Source organism: Phodopus roborovskii, unplaced genomic scaffold, assembly GCF_943737965.1.
Source record: "Phodopus roborovskii unplaced genomic scaffold, PHOROB, whole genome shotgun sequence".
Classification (NCBI taxonomy): domain Eukaryota; kingdom Metazoa; phylum Chordata; class Mammalia; order Rodentia; family Cricetidae; genus Phodopus; species Phodopus roborovskii.
The window spans coordinates 3,077,332-3,101,244 of record NW_026126448.1 but is presented as its reverse complement, the minus strand read 5'-3'; the positions used below and the strand labels follow the sequence as shown (position 1 = coordinate 3,101,244).

At 37.8% G+C, this 23,913-nt stretch overlaps 1 protein-coding gene across 1 annotated transcript in view; it reads right to left on the bottom strand.

Annotated features, from left to right (window-relative positions):
* Faf1 (Fas associated factor 1) overlaps window positions 1-23,913 on the bottom strand; it is a 271,924-nt gene that overhangs the window by 22,028 nt on the left and 225,983 nt on the right. Inside the window, exons 16-18 of the mRNA XM_051188455.1 lie at window positions 7,247-7,327; window positions 4,887-4,964; window positions 816-1,031 (exon numbers count right to left, since the gene is read on the bottom strand). Of these exons, the coding sequence (XP_051044412.1) occupies window positions 816-1,031; window positions 4,887-4,964; window positions 7,247-7,327 (375 nt within the window). The remainder of the gene's footprint in view (window positions 1-815; window positions 1,032-4,886; window positions 4,965-7,246; window positions 7,328-23,913) is intronic.

Below are 23,913 nucleotides of genomic sequence, written 5' to 3'. Positions count from 1 at the left end.
GTGCAGAGTTGAAGAGGACCATTTAGTTAGCCTCTAGTTGGGCTTACACCTTTAAAAATGCAGCTGTCTTTCCTACTTGCATTCATAATACATTGCTAGTGTATATTTTACCTTAATCACAACTGCTAAAGGTATGCACATCTATATATTCCCACAAAATTCATTAACTTTACTTTGTCTATAGTTTCAGAATTTTCAGGTTGTTTTGATATTATTTGTAATAATTCAGAAACCTAATATTCATTTATATTGCTAATAAATATGGTATATAAAAAGGATTAAATGCATAGCCTATCAGTTCCCTCCATGGATGACAGACAACATCTTCTGTACACAACCACTGAATCATCGGTGTTCTAACTGTACATTTCCACTGCCCAAGAATAGCATGCTATTATTACATATCTTGCTAAAATACAGACATACTATGACTACAGACCACCACTGGCAAGACTAGTAAGACTATCAAATCACAGATAATCTTTGCTTAACATAATGTATTCTTAGTGAACCTATTAATTAAGCACAATTCATAGTTATGTTCAGATACATGAAGATGAGACCTTACGAAGGCCTATTAGGATAGGTATACACCTAGAAAGTGACAGAAGAAAGATCTAGCATCTAATTTTTACATAGGTCTCTGGACACATCTGCTGGCCTGGGAAACACAACCTTCAAAGGCTGAGGATGGAGTGTACAGAACCAAAAAGATTATGGTGTTTTACAGTAGCCCATACATTTGACTTTTCATGGCCTCTCTTTTCTGGGCTCCATGAGCTGAAAACATTCTTTGAAATAGGCAAGAAACTTACATCTCTCCTAGGAAAGGTGCTCAGTAACTTGAATTCATCCCATGGAAATCCTTTGGAAGCAACGAAATCAAAGACAATCTGTAGCTTATTGCTGGCCAGGAAACGTCGCTCCAGGAACTCGCCACTGGGGGTTCGAATCCGCAACTTGCTAACAGGCTCAGCATTTTCTTCTTTTGGCTCTGGAGGCAGGGCTTGTTCTAAGGAAAGTCGGATGGCCTAAGTAGAGTAAAATTTGAGCGTTAAAATGGGGTATAAATGGAATTATGGAGAATGGGTAAGGGAGGAAAGTAGGAAAAACAAAACAAAACAAAACAACCCTGAAGCCTAATCATGATACATAAGTGCTTCAATCAATTAATTAAAACATTCCAACTTTTAAAAAAACAAGTTATTTATTTTGTATATATGTAAGTGTCTGAGTGCCATATTATGTATGTGGATGCCAGACAACAACTTGCAGGAACATTGTGAACAACTGAGGACATTGCTATTATGTTGTTGCAATTATTCCTTTTTCATACTTCAAATCAGAACTTAACTCAGAGTTTCCTGGTTTTTCTCCTGCTTTCTCTTTAATCCACCTGCCTGCTTGGTTTCTATTTTGACACATCCCTGTGCAGTAACAGATGCTACATTATTGTCTGAACTCAGTGATTATACTAGAGGAGAATAAACAACAGTAGCCCATTAGTCTATTCATTCATTGTGCAGACAGTATCTGCTCCTCATTGTAAGCAGTCTCCATGGTTTTTCTGTACAACGAAAGTAAACCTCAGCTATCCCACATTATGAACCAATATGGAAAGCAATGAAGAAATAATAGGTAAGTCTACTACTGCCTTGCTTCTGAATAACTAACAGTTTCATTGGCAAGAAGAACAAAATACAGCAGTAGCTCAGTCTCAAATATACTAAATGCAAAGGACTTGTGTAAGCAAACATTGTTTTAAAACAATGACATAAAGGACACCTAAACTCAAACAGTCATTGTAAACAGCACTGTTAAACTTCATTTGCTTTGTTCAATAAATACAGGGGTTTTATTTGCATTATTTTAGGTTTTGTGATAAATAAAGCTGGTATAAGAACTGTTCTTATTTCTTGAACTGTTCTTAAGAACAGTTTAAAATATCTTCTTACTTAAAGCACTCACATTTGCACAATGAGAAATGGAGACATTTTATGAAGTGAAATTAGGCACTGAAAACAGATATTTATAAAAGACTGCTTCTACACAATTTCATGGGTAGTGGTGCATGTCTTTAATCCTAGCACTTGGGAGGCAGAGGCAGGCATTTTTTTGTGAGTTCGAGGCCAGCCTGGTCTACAGAACAAGTTCCAGGACAGCTACAGCTATTACAGAGGAACCCTGTCTCGAAAAACCAAACATATTTTAAAAAAGGAAAAAAAAAAATATATTCTTTTACCAAACCTTTATAATTATATTCAAAGACTGGCTCAATACATTTGCACACATACATGTATAAAAATATGTGTACATTATATTCTAGACTTTTCTTAGTAAGTAGGTAGCAAGTGACAATTTATAATGTAAAACAGTCTAAAACTAACATTAATTCCATGAATTCTTGCTCAGTATTTTCTTGTATTAGGGCACTGTTTTAGAAGACAGGGAAACAACAAAGGAAAAAAAAAAAAAAGCACAAAAACATTCTGCTTAAATGGTGCTTAATCTCTCAGGAGGGTAAAGACAAACACCAAGGCAACAAAATATATACAGGAGGATGTGTATCCATTAACTACATAATACATTAATTGTATGTAGAAAGTGGGGAATGCTGGAGGAATGGAGAAAGACCACAGTTTCCAGCACTGTAAATCACAGCAAGAAAAGGCCTAGCAAGAGTGGAAGCCACATGAGCATTTACCAAAGTATTATATGCAGGAGTCACAGTGAACATCAAGGCTCAGGGACTTGGATGCTGAAGAACAGCACAACAGCAATGTGACTGGAGCAGGATGAATAAGAGAAATTAGAGGAAACAAAGGGTATATTTAGAACATATTCAGCTTGAGAAAGCCATTTCATGATCTTACTCTTACTTTAAAATTAAGATATAATTTATAGATGGTAAGCCTGCTGTGTATATGTTTGTATGATTATGTGTAATACTGGGTATCTAACCCAGGGCTTTGTACTTGGAAGGCAAACACCCTACCACTGATCCATATCCCCAGTACACAAAATTCCTAATTTTGATTAAGTCTTGTTTAGAGTTTTCTTTGGTGACTAAAGTAAAGAAGTTTATGCTTTATGTCTGTGTTTACATATGAGCATATGAGTGCAGCTGCCCACAGAGGCCAGAAGTGCATTGGATCCTCTGTAAGCCAGACTTACAAGTAGTTGAGAACTGGCTACCATGGGACCTGGGAAGTGAACTCAGGTGCTCTGAACAACAGGCTGTGCTCTTAACCACTGAGTCATCTCTACAGTCCTGAGACTTGTTATTTTATGGATCATGACTTTGGTATCATATCTAGGGAAGCTTTGCCTAACCTAAGGTATTGAAGACTTTTCTCCTGTGTTTTCCCCCTAGAACTTTAATGATTATAAATTCTTGAATTCTGAGAGTGTGTCCTACAATTTTCTTCTTTTTCATCAGTTTTAACCATTTCAGCTCTATTTCTTCTCCATATACAGTTTAGCAATAGTTTGTCTAATACTAGGTAAAATTCAACAGAGATATAATGAGGTCAGTGTAAGATGTTAGCTTCTATTCTGAGGTTTGAAGTGAATATAAGAAGCATGATGCAATGATTTTCTTTTTAAAAGGATTCATTAAGACTGTAAAAGGTAAAAATATAAACATGGGCTCAGTTAGGTAGTTAGGTGGCCTTAAAATAAGTTTAGTAGTAGCAGAGTTAATGGAGAATATTTGAGTTTTGCAAATATTTTTAAAATAGGTCAAAACATATAATCATTAAATATGGATGTGCAAGACAGAAGCCAAACATGATACCAAGGTTTGTGCTCAAATTACTAAAAGGTTTTCCACTTAGTAAGCAAGGCAGGAAAAGTACAGAAGGCAGGTTTGGGTGGGAAGGGTGAGAAAGGTAAGATAATTTTTAAGATTTTAGACAGATGAAGTTTATGATATATATTAGCAATGTAAGTGGAGATATTTGATGGGCTAGCAATAAAAATCTCAAGGGAACTTGTCAAAATTTTCTTGCCTTTAACATTATATTAGGTTTTATTTCAGAAGACATCAAAACTTAAAAGGAAACAATTTTGGGTAGACAGGAAAAAGCAGAACTTTGAAGAAGAAAAAAAAAAAAAAAAAAAAAAACTAATAAAACCAAGTAACTTCGTCAATTCTTTCCCATCACTAATTCTTCAAAATGCATAGGTCTAATAAATGAACTGTTCTCTAAGTTTCTTCAGATAGTGTTCTCTAGTAAAATGTGCCTTTCTCCATTTATTCACAACTAGCCCCCCATCCAAACATTAACCCAATCAAAATGTTACTCTGCTTCATGTAACACTAGACATCTGGCAACCCTGCCCCTCTGTGAAGTCTTTCTTGTGCCTTTCTACTTTTAGAAACAATCTGTGAAGCAGGGCAGAGCAGGTCCCATATCTGTATCACTATCTATTAAGATTGAGAGGCACATAGTATAAAACACAGTGAGTATACATTTTGTCTATATTGAAAGACAAACTCAAAAGGAAAATAACAGCCGGGAAAAATCTAGGGGCTCAAGAGAAGGTATTGTAGAAGTGGCACTATAGCTTTTTGATGGGTAAAGTTTGGGTAAGGGAAAACAGTTGTTATATTCTCCAGGTAAGAAAATCTAAGAATGATGGGAAGTGCCCAATTAAGTCAACAAATGGGACAGAAATGAAGATTAAAGAAAACAAAGAATCTAGTTAGTATCTGATCAAGTTTTTTCTAAGAGTTCCATATACTAGACCAGGAATAATTCTTTTAAAGACTAGCCAGTCTTTTGTACAAAAACCATCCCAGGAAAAGTACAAAAGTGGTTTTAAAAATACTAATAGTCTCATTATCAAATACAATATAATTTCTTTCTAAAATTATGCCCTACCTCTCGTTCTTCTTCTTGTTCCTTGCGAATCTGCTCCAAACGAAACTGTTCTGCCATCTCTCTCTCATGAGCTTCTCTCTGTTAATATAATGGACAAAGACAAACATTAATAAAAACAAAGGTATCAAGTTCATATAGGATTGTGATGTTTAACAGAGTTCAATTTCACTATGAGGATTTTTTTTTTTTTTTAAATTGTATTACATGATGCAATTGGGTCACTTCTACTCTGGGGGAAAAGTGAAAAAAAAAAAAAGAAAAAGAAATAAATTATATCTAAAGGGCTTATTCAACATAATCTACATGAGCACTGTGGTAACAGCAATGTTTCCTTCTGGAATAAGAATGGAAATGGAAAACTACAAAAAATAGTTTTCTGATATGCTGGATTCTTGGTCAAACATTGTCAGCTCTGTGTAAGGAGGTATTTAAGTGCCTTCAGAGACTTGGGATGTATATAGCCACGTTGGTAGCATGCTTGCCTAGTACAGAAGCAGCTCTGGTTTGATCCCCAGTACCACAAAGCATGGACTGACCACGGTGGCATATGTGTATACCCTAGCATTCTGGAAGTGGCAGCAGGAGGATCAGAAGTTTAGGGTCATTCTTGGCTATATAGTGAATTAAAGGTCAGCCCAGGATATAGGGTCTGTCTCTAAAAGCAAAGCAAAGCAAAACAAAGCAAAGCAAACCTCCACCACCTCCTCTACCACCACCTCCTCTACCACCACCTCCATCCACCACCACCACCTCCCCTTCCTCCATCTCCATCCACCACCACCAAGCCCCACCAAACACAAACTATCCTAAGCCACTTCTCTTGCCCCTAAATTCTGAATCTGTTCTGATGGGAGATGCCATTCTGTAAATATGTTTCTCTTATTGGTTAATGAATAAAGCACTGTTGGCCAATAGGAAAGCAAGATAGGTGGGACTAGAAGACTAGGAGAGGAAGGAGTAGGGAGAAGATTCAAGACGGAAGACAGAGAGAGCAGAACGCCAGCTTCTCTCTCCGGTAAGATAAGACCACACAAAAATACTTAGATTAACAGAAATGGGTTAATATTTAAGACAGAGCCAGCAGATAAGAAACTAGTAATTGGCCAACAGCATTTAATATCTGATACAGTGTCTCTGTGTGTTATTTGGGGCTGGTGTGGCTGTGGGACCAGGCTGGCTGGAAAAAAACTACTCATAACACTGTTCTGCTCTCACTCTGGTATAAAGCTCAAGTTTTAGTCACAACAGTGTGTCTTTCTGCCTCCGTTCATCCTGGACAATAGCTTACTCTACTACCTCTTCCTCTGTATAGTTCACTTATCAGATCACCCATATGAAAGTATTCCTAGCGCATTATCATCTGCTGGCTCTTCAAAAAAGCTGGTAAAATATCCCCCCCCCCACTGCAACTCTAGTTCATGAACATTCACAAATTCAGTGCTTCTCTGATGTTTGTGGGACACTTGCCTAAGGGAAAACCTGTCAAGCACTCTGTGGTTTTGACTTAAAAGCCATTCCAACAAATTATAAGTCTTTGCTTGAGGACACAAACATGGCTTATTCATTTTTTTTGCATCTTCAATACCCAATACAGCAGCATGTGCTTAAGAAGCAATGAATAAGTCATAGTTTCTAAACCTAACAGCACAGTAGTCACTCAAAGAACTTAAATGGACATTTGGGCAGGTGAGTGACTCAGCATGAAGGGTGTCTGCTGCCACATTGGAAAACCTGAGTTAGACTCTTGGGACCTGCATGATGGACTAACTCTTCAAGGCACTCTCTTACCTATACACACATACCGAGACACACCGACACACACACTGAGATACACATACATACACACACACAACACAAACGTAAAAACCCTGTTGGGGCTAGGTGGTGGCGGCTCTCGCCTTTAATTCTAGCATTCAAGAGAAAAAGGCAGGCATATCTGTGAGTTAAAGGCCAGCCTGGTACACAGAGCGAGTTCCAGGACAGCCAGGACTGTTTGAAAGAAACACTGCCTTGAAAAACAAAAACAAAACAAAACAAAACAAAACACCCTCAAACCAACCAACCAAAACAACAACACCACCACCTGTTGGGTTCTTCCATACACTAATTATTAAATAGATACTAAGCTCATTTTGTGATCATTTGTGATTATTCTGATACAACTTATTTTGTCAATGAATGATAATTTGAGAATTGTGGGTAGAACTAATTTCTGTTAACTGAACCTAGCTTTTCCTAAAGAAAATTTAATATTTTTTAGGATGCCAAGTGAGTTAAAGAGAGAGAGAGGTGGCATTCAGATAACCAAAAACTATTTAGGACTAAGTTTTATATTGCAGAAAACACTTCACCAAACCTACCTTTGCCCTGTCAGCTTCAAGGGAAAGGCGATAGGCTTCATCTTGCTCTCTCTTCACATTTTCTCTGGCTTCACGTTCATCCTTAAAAATGAAAGATTCAGGTAAAGTTACATCATTTTTTTTTAAGGAGAGAAAAAAAAATCCTGTATTGTTTCTAAATGAACTTATTAATTAAATAAGAAACGTTTAAAGTATACAGAATAAGCAAACAAACAAGATGAGCAGCATAATAACAAAGATGAGAATATCTAAATACTAGCTTTGTTTATAAACTATTTGTAAGCCACTCAACAACTCTAGAAATCTTCTATTTCCTCTATAGTAAATTGAAATACTATCTGATATGGCCATTGTGAGAATTTAACATCGTAGCATATGGACTTGTAGCAAAGCACAGAACACTTAATTTCTTTGCACGATTATGGTTCCTCTCCCCCTTTCTTCTGATTTGGAGAGTATGGAGACTAAGGACTAGGAGGCAATTTTTAAAAAGGCTGAAAGCAAATACTTTTGTTAACCCCATTTCACACCATATCACTAAAAATTCAGTTATTAAGACAAAAATCTTTCCTCGTTTGGTTATTAAGTAGTTCCCTATTACATTCATACTTAAAGCACGTGGCTAACGGAAGTTAGCTGTGTCAAAAATATTTTGTAATTTTTTTGCATGTGATATAATTAATGTAGTATATTAAGCGAGGTCATACACTATCAGAAAGAAATAAACCACATGTTCTCTTTCATATGTAGAACCCAGCCAATAATATATGTACACGTATTTGAAAAAAACAGAATCATAAGAGACTGATGGCCAATGAGCTTAGACCCCATCTCTACTGTCCCAGCACTGAAGTTACACTCTATACTGATAAGCCTGGTTTCTAATGAGTGCTGGGGATCCCAACTTAGATCCTCATGCTTGTGTGGCACTTGCCTGACAAAATCATTCCCAGGTCCTCTTAGAATACTTCTAGTTTCTAAAGTGAGTATACCATCTACCTTCTGAACTCTTGATTTGAAATGCAATTAAAAATTAATTCACCAACAGAATTTTTCAAAATCCATTGGAATGTCCAAAATATACATACTTTATTATTACTGTAATTATTTTGAGATGGTTTCACTGTATAGTCCTGGCTGACCTGGAAGTCACAGAGATTTGCGTGCTTTTATCTGGGATTAAAGATGTACACTACCATGCCTGGCTAAGTACTTACATTTAATAACTGCATTCATAGGAGTATAAGTCTCTCTTTCAGTCATTGTTGCATTAGGTTGAAAATGTACAGTCACAAATATCTGCCCATTTCTGATTTGTTAAAGAAATTTCAAAAGGCTTAACTTTCTTTGCTTTTCTAACTCACTATATATATATGCTTATTCAAGACTGAGTGCTATGTTCAGCATTCTCTTAGATGCTCTCTCTAATACCTAGTCAAGACTGGCCTTCTCCCTAAGGACTTCTAATTCCAATATTTAGGTAATAATTATAAAGCAAAATAGATATACTCATAAGAAAATAAAAATGTCCCTTAAACATAATAAAGACATACTTAGCAATATATTTTTAACTATACAGACATATTTTTCTTTGTATTTTTACTAACTCTAACTGACAATCTTTTATTCCATTCTATTTGTGAGGTTTTATGGCTATTTGACACAACCAACAAGGCATATTCTTGTTTCTGTTTACATGTTCCTTCAATGAATTTACTATTCTGTAAACACCTTTCCTTAACCCAATACAAGTTTCTGCAGAATGTCCACTTAAATATTTCATCCAAACCAGGTAACCTGTATTCAACAGTTTCTTCATTATACCTGAGGAGGGGCAATGGACAGGCCAGCATACTTGTGCACATGTCCCAGTGCTGGCAATGGCAATCTACATGAATGGGTAAATGTTTTCCTTTTCAGACAGCAATTAAAGCACTGGACATTCACGGACCATGTGTGCCCATGGATAAATATATTTTTAAAACCATCTATCTCTAGAATGAAATCAACAAGTTCTAAGAATAATCTTGTCCCTTTCTGCATCTATGGAAATATGACCTATGGAAATATTTAGGAGACTTAAAATTTTAAATTGGCCTTATTTTTCCTGACTTCATTTTTTTTGAAATTAGTTCCAATTTTATAATATTCCGTGTTTTCCCTTTAATGCATTTATTAAATTTCAATTATATATCACATATTTATCCAATATAGGATCCTTCCCATGACTTCAAGTAAACACCACAATGTTCAGAGTTCATCTATATTATATTACATTATGTTATATTATATGCTGCTATATCTTACACGCTGCCGACAGTTTGAAATGTGTTTAGTAAGTGTAGGCTAAATAAATCTATGCCACAGTTTGTGTGTGTGTATGTGTACACACACGCTTCATGTGTGTGCATGAACATATAGAGGCTAAAGGTTGATGTGAAGTCTCTTCCACTATTGTGTTAAATCTTAAATTTTTTATTCTTTATATATACATATATACATTTATTTATTATTTTTTATTATTTTACATATCAATCCCTACCATGCCCCCTGACCCCCCTCCTGTCTCATCCCACCTCCTCAGGGTGGGTGTTGCCTTCCAGGAGGGATCATCAAAATCTGTTAAGTCATTTGGAGTAGGGACTAGGCCTTCCCTCCTGCCTCTAGGTTAAGGGAGCATCCCTGCATGGGGAATGTGCTCCCAAAGTCCTTTCGTGCACCCAGGATACATCCTGCTTCCACTGTCAGAGGTCCCCTAGACTGCAGTTTCCACTCCCTCCACTCCTCCCATCTCCCTCAGATTCTGTTCCTTTGTTTCCCTTCAGAAAAGAGTAGGCCTCCCAGGGATATCAACCAAACACAACATAACAAGATGCAACAAGAGTAGGCACAAATCTTACCAAAACAGGAAGGACCAACCCAGTAGTTGGAAAAGTGTTCCAGCAACAGGCAAAAAAGTCAGAGACATCCCTACTCCCACTGTTTTTTGAGACAGGGTTTCTCTGTGAAGCTTTGTAGACCTGGCTGGCCTTGAACAGGAGATCCCCCTGAGTGCTGGGATTAAAGGCAAGTGCTGCCATCACCACCTATTCCCATTGTTAGGAGTCCCACAAAAAATGTCAAACTAAACAACAATAACATATCTGCAGAGTACCTAGTGCAGACACATACAGGCCCTGTAATTGCCATTTCAGTCTCTGTGAGCCCCTAACAGCTCTGCTTAGTGATTCTGTGGGCCATGATCTACCAGTGTCCTCGATTAGTTTTTAAGAGAAAGTCTCTCAAAATCTGGGTTCACTGATTTGGCTAGGCTTGATGGCTAGAAGCCCCTGGGATCTGCCTGCTTCTTCTGGTAGTCCTGGCTTAATAGATACATACTACCAGGACTGGCTTTTTATGTGGGTACTAGAAATCTACCTAACTTGAAATCCTTGTGCAGAGCAAATACTTAACGCAGAGTTTATATCTCCAGTGCCACCTCCCCACTTCTTTTTTCTTTTACACATTCTCACTATGTAGCTCTGGCTGGCCTGGGTCATTATGTAGATCAGGCTAGCTAGCCTCAAACTCATAGAGATATACCTGCTTCTGCTTCAACTGCTAGTATTAAGGACATGTGGCACCCTGCTTGGAATTTTTTTTTTTTTTTTTTTTTTTAATACTGGCTTTACTTAGCCCAGGGTGGCCTTGATCAACTGATTTTATTGCCTCCACCTTTTGAGTGCTAAGATTATAGGCATGTGCCACCAGGCTTGGATTCTATTTTCATTTATTTATTTTAATGTTGGGAATTAGACCTAGGGCTTTGTACATGTTAAGCACAGGATCTGCCACTGAGTTACATTCTCAGCTCCCAGTATACTCTGGATAAATAACTATCCTTTTAGGCATAAAGCATCAATTGTCTGCAGTGAAAATAGGAAAAAAGGCATATCGCTTGTCTACAAAGCAACCCTGTCTGGTCAGCATTGTCAACTGGTTGGACAGGATTGACTTGTTATGATAATATGTATATTCTACAAAGGGACAAGTCACATCAGCTGGAAGCCATTTAAGAGCTACAGTTCATAATCCAAGAATCTAAGCAAATAGTTCTGTTCTAAAACAGACTGTTGCAAATATAAAGGCCATTAAATAAACATCTGACATGGAGGACTTCCTAAACCAGCTAGTCACCATCCTGCCTGCTCTTTTCTTTCTTTTTTGCGACAAATATTCATTAAGTACTGATTTTACATTTGGTATGACATTAGCACTGGAAACATAGAGAAGGCCAGATAATCCACATGTGACATCACTGCCACGTTGTAAAGAGTGAGTGATCTATTGTGTTCAGGGTTAGGTTACTCTCCTCTTCCTTAAATAATGCTGCTTTTTGTTCAATCAGCTCTACTGCTCCACATACCACCTGTTTCCATAGACTTTTATAAACACAGGAACAATAAGTCCGAAGGAGCCACATTAGAGATGGAGAATGAGGACAGATGAAGTGCATGAGCCTATCTATCTAATAAGGCAGAGCTTTTAAATGGGAACCCAGAACTTCTGAATGCTTCCCCATCGTTTCCTACCATTAAGGTAGAAGGACTGCTTGAAGCCATGTGGTACAGAATGAAATTTCACAAACTTATTATGATCTTCCCATGTGTTTATGATTATTTGTACATGACTCTATTTGTTCTTATCCTTTCTCTAGAATTTATACTGTTGAGGTACCCCCCCCCACACACACATATTATACTATATCCCAGGGGTTGGTGTAGACAATCTACAAATCTAGTTTCATAACCTGAAGTGCTATGAAGTGCTACAGCTGTGGCCTACAAGTATGTCCCCGCAGAGTGAATTCTAGGCCAGCCTGGGTTACAAAGTGAGACACTATTTCAAAAATCTGAAAAAGACAATAGAGAGACAAAGAAACAGAGAGACAGGAAAGACTGATAGAAATTAAAAACATTTCTATGCATCAGAGAATGCCATTAAGAGAAAGGACAATTTACAAAATGTAATTAATATTTACAAATCAAAAGAAAAGAGGTCAAAGGATTCAAGTAGGCATCTTTAAGTAAGGCCATAAATTTCATTAAGTATGCATTCATAGTTGTACTCACAATAGCCAGCAGATGGAAATAACCCAAGTATCTACCAACAGAAAGGTGAACATACAAATGTGGGCATACAAACACATATATATACACAAATGCACACACAAATGGGAGTATTATTCAGCTATAAAAGAAATGATACTACAATACAGATAAGCCTTAAGGATACTATGTTAGAGGGGATAACTATCATGTTTCTGTTTACATACAGTACTTAAAAAGGAAATGTCATACAGAGAATATAGATCATAGACTTCTGTTGGGGATGAGAGCTAATAGCTTATTAGACAAGCTAGAAATGCTAGTTCAGTGGTGAATCAAGTGAACAGACAGCTTTTCCTCTTCCTGAGATTATCAGAAGAGCCAGCCTTTCATTTTAAGAAGCGAATTGGATTTCTGAACAGTCTCCATCTGCAGCAGAGAAGCTTCTTTAATGAGGTTTGATAACTACATTTATCTGTGGGTATAAGGATAAGTATTTAGAATGCAGTTAGCAAAGTAGCAGTTTAGAAGGTTTTCCTCTAAATGTGGGGCCCAGGGCAACCTGGTACACACCTGCCACTTGACTGTACTCCTGCCAAGCCAAGGTTCAGTGGAGACCAACTAGAAGGTCGGCCAGAAGTTTCATTTTACCCTGGGGCAACACCTGATTCCACAAGCTGGGACCACCTGGGCACCATCTAGGAATGGACCATCCAAGGAAAAAGTACCTAACATTCCAAAGGAAATTCCTAACATTCCAACCATTGCAGATAGGATCACTTGATGGCTCTTATCCTGGCACATACCCATCCCCTTTCACCAAGACACCCCTAGCCAATCAGGGTCTTGAACCCTGAAAATCCCCTCACCTCCAACCTGTACTATAAAAAACAAAACAAAACAACAACCCTACCCTGGCTGAGCATTCCATTCTGTTTTCAAACAGTATGTTGGGCAGATGGAGAGCCCAAGTTGAGCTTGAATAAAGGCTCTTTGCTTTTATATATGGCATTTGGTCTCCTTGTTTTTTTTTTTTTTTTTTTTTTCTTTTGAAAAAAAATTTTTTTTAAAATTTAAATTTAAAACAAAGTTGTTTTACATGTCAATCCCAGTTCCCTCACCATCATCTCCTATCACCTCCACCAAACCCAAGCCCATCCCCTTTCTGCTCCCTAGGGAGGGTGAGGCCTTCCATGGGGAGTCTTAATAGTCTGTCAAACATTTGGGGGCAGAGCCATGTGTCTAGGCTGAGAAAGTATCCCTCTATGTGGGATGAGCTCCCAATGTCCTTTCATATATTAGGGATATTAGAGGCCTCATAGACTGCCAACTAACACCCACATTCATGGGGTCTGGGTCCACCCTATGCTGGTTTCCCAGGTATCGGACTGGGGTTCATAAGCTGCCCCTTGTTTAGATAAGCAGATTCTGTGTGTTTCTCCAGCCTGGTCTTGACCCCTTTGCTCATCACTCCTCTCTCTAATTGGATTCCAGGAATTTGGCTAGTGTTTAGCTGTGGGTGCCTGCTTCCATCAGCTACTAGATGAAGGCTCTAGGATGGCATATAAGGTAATGGTCAATCTCATTATCATGGAAGGGCATTAAAGGTAGCCTCTCCACTATTGCTTAGATTGTTAGTTGGGTTCATTTTTGTAGATCTCTGGGCATTTAACTACTGCTAGGTTTCTCTTAAAACCTATAATGGTTCCCTCTAGTACGGTATCTCTTTTCTTGTTCTCCTCTATTCTTTCCCTGTCTCTATCTTCCTGTTCCCTCATGCCCACCTCTCCTCTCTCTTCCTCTTAACTCCCTCCCCCCCCCATGCTCCCAATTTGCTCAGATATTGTCCCTTTCCTCTTCTCCAGGGAACTATGTATGTCTCTCTTAGGGTCCTCCTTGTTTCCTAGCTTTTCTGGCAGTGTGAACTGTAGGTTGGTACTCTTTTGCTCTATGTCTAAAATCCATATATGAGTGAGTATATACCATGTTTGTCTTTTTGTGAGTGGGTTACCACAGGATGGTTTCTTCTAGTTCAATCTACCTCCCTGCGAATTTCAGGATCCCATTGTGTTTTTCCGCTGAGTAGTATTCCATTGAGTAAATGTACCACGCTTCCTCCATCCATTCTTCAGTTAAAGGGCATCTAGGTTGCTTCCAGGTTATGGCTATTATAAATAATGCTGCTATGAACATAGTTGAATGATGTCCTTGTTTTTGAATGTGCATCTTTTGAGTGTATGCCTAAGAGTGGAATTACTGGATCTTGAGGTAGACTAATTCCCATTTTCTTAAGGAGCCACCATAACTGATTTCCAAAGTGGCTGTATGAGTTTGCACCCCCACCAGCAGTGGAGGAGTGTGCCCCTTTCTCCACATCCTCTCCAGCATAAACTATCTTTGGTGTTTTTGATTTTAGTCATTCTGACAGGAGTAAGACAGTATCTCAGAGTTGTTTTGATTTGCATTTCCCTGATGGCTAAGGATGTTAAGCACTTTCTTAAGTGTCTTTCAGACACTTTAGATTCCTCCACTGAGAATTCTCTGTTTAGGTCTGTACCCCATCTTTTAATTGGATTATTTGATGTTTTGTTAACTAGCTTCTTGAGTTCTTTGTATATTTTGGAGATCAGCCCTCTGTCAGATGTGGAGTTGATGATTATCTTTTCCCATTCTGTGGGCTGCTATTTTGTCTTGTTGACTGTGTCCTTTGCCTTACACATAGAAGCTTCTCAGTTTCAGGAGGTCCTGTTTATTAATTGTCCATCTCAATGTCTTTGCTACTGGTGTTATTTTCAGGAAGAGGTGTCCTGTACCAATTCTAAGAGGCTCAGTGTGGCTGGGTTTATGATGAGGTCTTTGATCCATTTGAACTTAAGTTTTGTGCATGGTGATAGATTTGAATCTATCTGCAGTCTTCTACACACTAGCATCCAGTTATGCCAGCACCATTTGATGAAGGTGTTTTTTTTCCCCCCACTGTATAAATTTAGCTTTTTTTTTTTTTTTTTTTTTTTTTTTTTTTTTGTCAAAACTCAGGTGTTCGTAGGTGTGTGGGTTAATATCAGGGTTTTCAATTAGATTCCATTGGTTTACCTGTCTATTTTTGTGCCAATACCAAACTGTTTTCAGGACTATAGTTCTGTAACAGAAGTCAAGGATGGTGATGCCTCCTGAAGCTCCTTTATTGTACAGGGTTGTTTTGGCTATCCTGGGTCTTTTGTTTTTCCACATGAAGTTGAAGATTATCCTTTCAAGGTCAGTGAAAAATTGTGCTGGGATTTTGATTGAATCTGTAGATTGCTTCTGGCAAGGCTGCCTTTTTTACTATGTTGAGCCTACCTATCCAAGAGCAGTTTTAATGATGAGTCTCTCCAAAAGATCTATGGATTCAATTACAACAAAAATACCCAAAGAAACTGACAAGCTTATACAGACGTGCATGAGATCAAGGACAATTGCAAAAGTTCTGAGAAGAACAGCCAGAGGACTCCTGTGACTACCTCCAGATTTGTCATGAAGTAAGTACATGGCATCAGTATAAAAATAGAACAAAGGAAAAGGCAGAGTTCAGACACAGACCTATGTTCAATAAGCAACTGTTTCCCCCCCCCCCCCAACAGGCACCATGGTAAATTGGTAGGAAAGGATGATGCTCCAAAGATAGGCTGGAATTACTAGATATCCATATAGCTCAAGAATTTCAATGCATATGTCTATTTACAAAATAACTAAAATGGATTACAGACCTCAGTATAAGATCTGCATCAATACTACCACAGGAACACAGGAAAGCACAGTGACCATGTGTTAGGAGACAATAGATTCGATTCAAAAGCATAGATACATGGAAGAAAAAAATGTTTAAGTTGAATTTAAATATAAAAATTAAAAACCTTTGTATTCTTAAAGACAGGGAAAATTTACTTTATAAAGAGAATAAAAAGAAAAGCTACAGACAGGAAGAAAAATTTCTACACATCATGTCAAATAAAGGACTTTGTACCTTAGATATGTAAAGGACTCTCAAAATAAAATAAATAATGAAAGGATCCAAGTTTAAAAATGGAAAGATTTTCAAACCTTTCATCAATTAAAGGCCGATGTAAATGAAATGAGCCACAAGACAAGACTCTCTATCTCATTAGTACATAGGAAATGCAAACTAAAACCACGACACACCATTACACACTCATTTAAATGTCTAAAATGAAAAATATTATACCAAGTGCTAACAAGGGATTTGGAGGTTTTGACATTCCTGCACTCTGCTGGTGAGAATGCAAACTGGTTTAGATGCTCTGGAAAACATCTGGCAGTTTATGAAATTGTTCATCATACATATGCCATATGACTCAAGGCTTCCAGCTCTAAGTACTTCTCCAAGACAATGAGCAGTGCCTAAACATGAACACACACCCAAAACTTCACAGAAATTTTGTGGTAGCTCCCAAAGAAGAAATAACCCCTACATTTTTATCATCTAATGCTACAGAATAAAAATATAAAGCCTAAGAAAAGATAAATGAAGTCAGGCGACTATAAACGAAAGGTTCTTACACAACCGACTGATAATATCAAAAAAAAAAAAAAAAAAAAAAAAAAAAAAAAAAGACTGCCAGAACTACAGCCTTGCAGAGTATTCTACAGCCTTACATAAAAAACATTGCAAGCCTGGTGAGTTGTATTTGACTACAACCTTAGCACTTGGGAGCAGAGGCAGAAGGGTGGTGCATTCAATGTCATCCTGGGTAACATAGTGAATGATCCTACCTAAACAATAACAAAACCAAATAATAAACCATGTAAAGACATTAAATCAGTTTGACAATGGACTAGCACAATTTGTTATTAATCCTTGTGGCCAAAAATTATTGTTTCATTTTTGCCTTTTGCCTTTAAAACTTACTCCAGGCCTTGGCCTATCTGAATGCATTCACAGTTCACTGTGCATTCCCATTCTCATTGTGACATCATTCTATTTCCCCAATAAACTGTTAGTCTTAGAGACCCCCCTCACCAACCAACTTAAAAAAAAAGTCAAACCATGAAAAATGCAAACATTATTAAAAGTAGAAGCAGGGGCTTGTGTCAAAACATTTCTTGCTCAGAACAGTTACTGGAACCTTTTATGACAATTTCTCTTACAATTTCAGAGAGTCGGTAAGCATAGACTTTTATCAGTGGTATTTACATAAATTTTAAGCCAATCACGACTGGTTCCTTGTGTTTACAAACTCCATTGATTTAGAAACTTGAAGTTGGCTCAGAAATGAGTAACTTTTACTATAAAAGTCAACACAAATGGCCAAGGCCCAAGGAGAGAGCACTTAAATGCAGGATACACCATAATCTCATTCCCCAACTGAAACCAGAAGACAGACAAGATGCTATTAAACAGGGGTGGATATTATCACTCTTAGCTTTGCCCTTGGTTTTATCAGTGGAAATGATGAAGTCAGATAAAGGTTCTATCAAACTACAGATTGAATGTCTTCCCACTAGAAACAGCATTCACATAATGTTATGCACAATCTTCAGTGTCTTTTTCCAGTGACCACTGGACAAGAGCTAATCTCAGCCTTATCTCATATGTGCAAATTTTATACTCATCACATTCTAGTGGCTGCTGAGGGTCAGACTTGCTCTATATATTCACATGTTGTTTTAAAGATCCAGGATGCCTGACAAGGAAGGAACTATTTGAGTCTGTTGGAATAATGTACAGTAAGTTAACCACAGAACATACTATAAATTAGAATTGCTTGGCTATTTAACTGTTTTTTAAAAAAGTTCTTGTGTAAAAATTTCAAATGCAATTATTCTTAAATGCAACAATGTTAGTACTAGTGGATGGTGCTTTGTATAAATTGAGAAAACTAAGTGCCACTAAACTATATACATGGAAACAGTTAACCATGTTATATAAGCCAAGTGCCACTGAACTATATAGATGAAAACAGTTAACCATGTTATATAAACTCTACTTTCATTAAAAATTTGATGAAAGTCTAACCCAAACAAAAAAAATTGGCAATTGTGATATAACTATATAGTGGAACACTGTTCAACAATAAAAAAGAATGGAATGATATATATACAATATAGATGAATCTCAAAATATTTCGGTCAGTGAGAAGAGCTAGGCTATGGTATATTCTAACCTTCTTCAAAATTCTATAAAATGCAAATAAATCTATAGTGACAGGAAGAGAGTGGGATCTGAGTTGGTAAAAAGACAGCAAAAGGGACACGAGGAAGCTTTGGGGAGTGATGTGAAGGTCACAGTTTTGATTGTAGAAAGGTTTTATGGATATGTCAAACTGTATACTTTAAAAAAGTTTCTTTGATGGATCCCATTCGTATGTTCTTTTTATTCTTTAGTTACCTTTATGAGTGGTTTTCTTGCATGTATGTCTGTGCACTATATGCATGCCTGGTTTCCACATGTGCCTGGTGACTTTGGAAGTCAGAACAGGATGATGGTTCCTACAGAACTGGAGTTACAGATAGTTGTGAATGTCCATGGGAGTGCTGGGAATAGAACCCATGTCTTTTGTAAGACCACTAAGTGCTCTCAGTCACTGACTGAGCCATCTCTCCAGCCCCTAAACTGTATACTTATTTTAATATAGCTTATTCCATATTAATTTTGTCCCAGCACAGCCTCAGAAAATATATGACTGACAATACTCTCCAAAATGTTAATGGACTAGTCTGCATTTCCACTGACAGTGAGTAAGTACTACTTTCCCCCATATCCACATCAGTATTTGTTATTTGTTTTTTGGATCTTAGCCATTCTAACTGGTATAAAATAAAATCTCAATGTAGTTTTAATGTATATTTCCCTGATGACTAAGGATGTATAGACTGGAATAGCTCCAATGGAAACCAGTGTGGAGGTCCCTCAAGTTAGAAACACATCTATCATGTGATGCCGCTACACAATTCTTAGGCATATTCCTAAAGGACTCGATATCCTACTACAGAGAAGCTTTCTCACCCATGTTCACTGCTGCTCTGTTCCCAATAGCTAGGAAATAAAAACAGCCTAGATGTCTTGTTAACTGATGAATGGGGAATGAAATGTAGCACATTCACACAATGACATATTATGCAGCTGTAAAGAATACAATTATAAACACAAGTAAATGGATGGAGCTGGAAAAAAGCTTTTTTGAATGAGGTAACCTAGACTCAGAAAAATAAATGCCATATGTTCTCTCTCATGTGTGAATGCTAGTTTTTAATCTTTAGATATGAGTGTTTAAGTTAGAGTAGCCACAGGAAGCAGGGAGCTATTAAAAGTTCATGGGGAGGTGCATTTCAAGAGAAGGGGCTAGAAAGTAGGTGATATGAAATGAGAAGGAGAAGTAATGGGACAGGAAGGCTTAAACCGGGGTGGAGGATGAGAGGGCAGGGCAGAGAGAGTATGAAGAAGGCTAACTAATGCTAAAAAGCATTGAAAATGTCATAGGGAAACCTACTACTGTAGAAACTTCCTAACACACACACACACACACACACACACAAGAATTTAAGTGGAATTACTTTATAATGGTATACAATGCTACCTCTAGACACCATAGGCTATCAAAAACAAACAAACAACCAACAACAAAATAGAACAAAAAAAATCCAAAGCCAATGCCAGGTGTGGGTTCCTTCTTTTTGAATTCTTGGTTATACTCCATAACTTGATGGAAAGATCTATTGCTGGAGATGACACATTCTTGGTCCTAGAACATGGAGAAACCAAGTGTTGTCAACCTGGAAGCTTCATCCCTACTGGCTAGCTTTCATCATGCTGGAAAGTGTTATGCACGATACTAGGGAAGAAAATAAGCAACAGTCTCACCCAGCTGTGGCCCACAGAGCTACAATAATGACTGTCCTGGCAAGATATGCACAACAGTGCCACCAATGTTAAGGAGTAATCAATCAGTTTTGATTAGATGTAAACTCACCCCACAAGATGAAACTCACACCTGGTACTGTTAACTGGGCCAAAATAACTGTGGATGGCTAGGTCCCAGGGGAGAACCTAATACTACATTCTGCTAACTGGCCCCTAAGTTCTTATCTTTATAAACATAGATTAGCACGTATCTCAACCCTCACAAGAGAAGCTTCTTTTTACAGTGGATGACAATTAAATCAAGCCAGATAAAATCCCAGGATGGATGAGGATGGGAGGACTCATTAATCCAATCTTTAGCTACTGAGTTATTGGTAACTGATGGCTGCTGGGGGTAGGAATTCCGTTTTCTTCAGGCTAACCATGTTCCAATAGACAGCCCTACACCCAAGCACATACAGGTAGCACTAAGTTGTCTCAGTGGGTTTATGAAAAAAGAGAGAGAACACATTAAGTCAGGAGGAAAAAGTGGTGCAGGAGAAGGAGCTGAGGGGAAGGGGGTGGATTTAATTAAAATGTACTATATATATGTATGAAGTTCTTAGGATGGTCTAGTTGTGGGCAGGACAGAGTGGCGGTGTCATACGGGGAGATAACTTAATAGAGAGGTCCACTGTGGGGGTTAGGGAGAAGCCTGGTGACAGGGAGGCTCCTAGGAGTCTTAGCAATAGTGGAGACGGAGCATGAATTGGCCTTTCCCTGTATTCAGACTAATGACTGTCCTAGCTGTCATCATAAAGCCTTCATCTGGTACCCAATAGAAGCAGATACAGAGATCCACAGTCAAACACTGGGCCTAGTTCTGGGAGTCCAGCTGAAGAAAGGGTAGAGGGATTGTTATGGGTAAGCAGGGAAGGGGGGATTTCAAGATTGTGATGAGGAAACCTAAAGAGACACCTCACCTGAGCTTGAGGGAGCTCAAGGACTCTGGATGAACACCTAGATCAGCCAGCATGGGATTTATCTAGGCCATCTGCATCTGGGTGACAACTGTGTAGCTTTGCCTTTTGTAGGACCCCCAGCAGTGGGACCAGGACCTGTCTGTCCCTGATGCATGAGCTGGCTCTTTGGAACCTATTCTCTATGGTGGGATGCCTTATTCAGCTTTGATGCAGTGGGGAGGAGCTTGATCCTGCCTCAGCTTGAAGTGCCATGCTTTGCTGATTCCCATGGGAGGACTTACCCCATTTAAGTGGAGACAGGGGAGGAGTGGATAAGAGTAGGTGGTGGAGGGAGCAGGAGGAGAAGAGGGAAAGGAAAATGTGGTTGGTATGTAAAATGAAAGAGTGATTAAAAAAAAAAAAAACCCAATGAATAAGTTAAAAAAAGAAGCTTGAATAAAGGAGAAGTAAGATTAATGAAAGATAACCTACTTGGAAACATTTCTTAATTGTAACACACAACAATCCAAGAAAAACAAAACACAATAGAGAAGTTACAGATGATTAAATCAGAATGTCTCATGGGCATTTATGAAAGGGCAACATAACAAATGAAACAAAATTAAAGGAGATGTTTCCTGTATAAAGAAGAAGAAAAAGTAGCCATGAATCATGTCATGTGGTTACTCTGGGAACATACAACATAGACATCAATTTTGAGTGTGCAACTAATGGGTCCCACTATAGACCGAATAGGCAGGAACACAAACTTTAAAATGGTGTCTAGGTGAATTCTATCTCACACAAACAACATTGAAGATCATGACCAGGGACTCTTATTGGTCTTACAGAAAACAAGAATAATTTTGATAAAACCTGTACTTTCAAATAGATTTCATAAAAAGGCTTTCCAGCAGTCATGTAAATTATTCTCAGATCGTCTACTGAGTGCATACATTCTAAGAAAGATAAGGAGGCAAGAGCTGCAGTAAAATATGCATTTCCTTTCCAACATGGCTCTGTTACATAGTAAGTCTAGTTAAATGCTCGGGGAAGAAGGTGGCAGGGGAAAGTTTATCTCTATGGTTTCCATTCTGTAAAATGCTCTCATTTCCTGTCTATCTCTCATCAGCTCTATCATTAAGTATTTGTAAAGGAAATATGTGAAGTATTAATGAATACCCTTTTTATATTTTTTATCTAGGACTTTTAATCCTCCCAAGTTTTGTATTTCAAAATTTACAAAGCACTTTCACACACACTCTCACAACAATCAAGTTGGCCCAAAAGAGACCTATTAGAGATGAAGAAATGGAGACTTAGAAAAGGAAGTGAATTTTCCAGGGTCCCACAGCTGGTTAGAATGCCAGTACTTAATTTAAGAGGGTTTTCTGCTTTCTCTTGAATCTGTATTCTTTTTCCAAAAAGATGCAAATATACTCCTTAAGTTAGCATAAGAACAGCCACAGAATTATTCTTCTGGGTGTAAAGAATCTGTTAATTTCTGCTACACAAATTAAGAGGAATACCAACTATGGACTTTGTTCATTTGATTACAAATGGATTCTCCATAGAGATAATGAAGGGATATTTAGCTCCAGCTTAATCATTTCCTCATCTAGTAATGTGACTATTTCTTTCTTCAGACTTTGCCTTTTTTCATGTGTGTCTTTAGCCTTACAGAATGTCTGATACCTGATAGATTTTAAAAATACCAAGAAACAAAAATGAACATTTGGCTATAATCATCTGTCTGTCTATGTCTGTCTGTCTGTCTGTCTGTATAAACCAGGCATTGGGGGGCAGAGACAAGAGGATCCTAAGAGCTTGCTGGCTGGTGAGCCTAGGCTAAAGGGTGAAGTGGTTTAGTGAGAGAGAGAGAGACAATGTATTGCTCTGTTCCTCACACGAGCACAAAAAAGACCAGCATACTCATGTGCATGTACGAAATACACATACCACACCCAATCCCCACATTCCAAAACATACACATGTACTCATGCCTGCACTCCCTCCATAAAAAAAAAAAAAAAAAAAAAACAAAAACAAAACAAAACATAGTAAGTAGGTGTTCATACATACAATGTTGGGGATAGAATTCTGGCTCTCACATGTGTTAGGTAAGGAGTCTACAAATGAGAAATAAACCCTTTGTATTTAAATTTAAATGATCTAAACTAATCTGTTTACAAAATTGTTAATGAACTATAAGCACTCAAAAACAATGTAGTGAAGACTATGGAAAATCTAACACTATATGTTTTAAGGTTCCTATTACATAAAGGTTGAGCCTAAATATTAGAGTTAGTATTTACATAAAAGATTAGTTATTAAAGAAACTCTAGCTAACAACAGTGTTGAATAGAGTAATTTAAAAATAGCACACTGTATAACCATGAAAACAGACATGAATTTACACATCACAAGGAACTGCCAAGTTTTAATCATGAAGTTGCCTTAATAGAATGTCTCTGGAATTTCCGGTAGTGGTGTTTAGAAGATTCTTTTTCATTTGGGTAGAGGTGGTATGTGGAAGTCAGTTGAAAAGCTGGATCTAGGAGCAGTTTGCTCATTTCTTTGTGGCAGAACTTAAAAAAAAACCAAAAAAACAAAACAAAACAAAAAACCAAACAAACAAACAAACAAAAAAAAACCAGCTAGCTTGTGAGTTTCTGGGTAAAGGTTTACCCTATCCCAGGACAGTCTATATAGCTGCCTTGTGACCTGGGATGGAACCAAAGTATTTACAAACACCTATACTCAAACCCCGTCCTCTTTTGC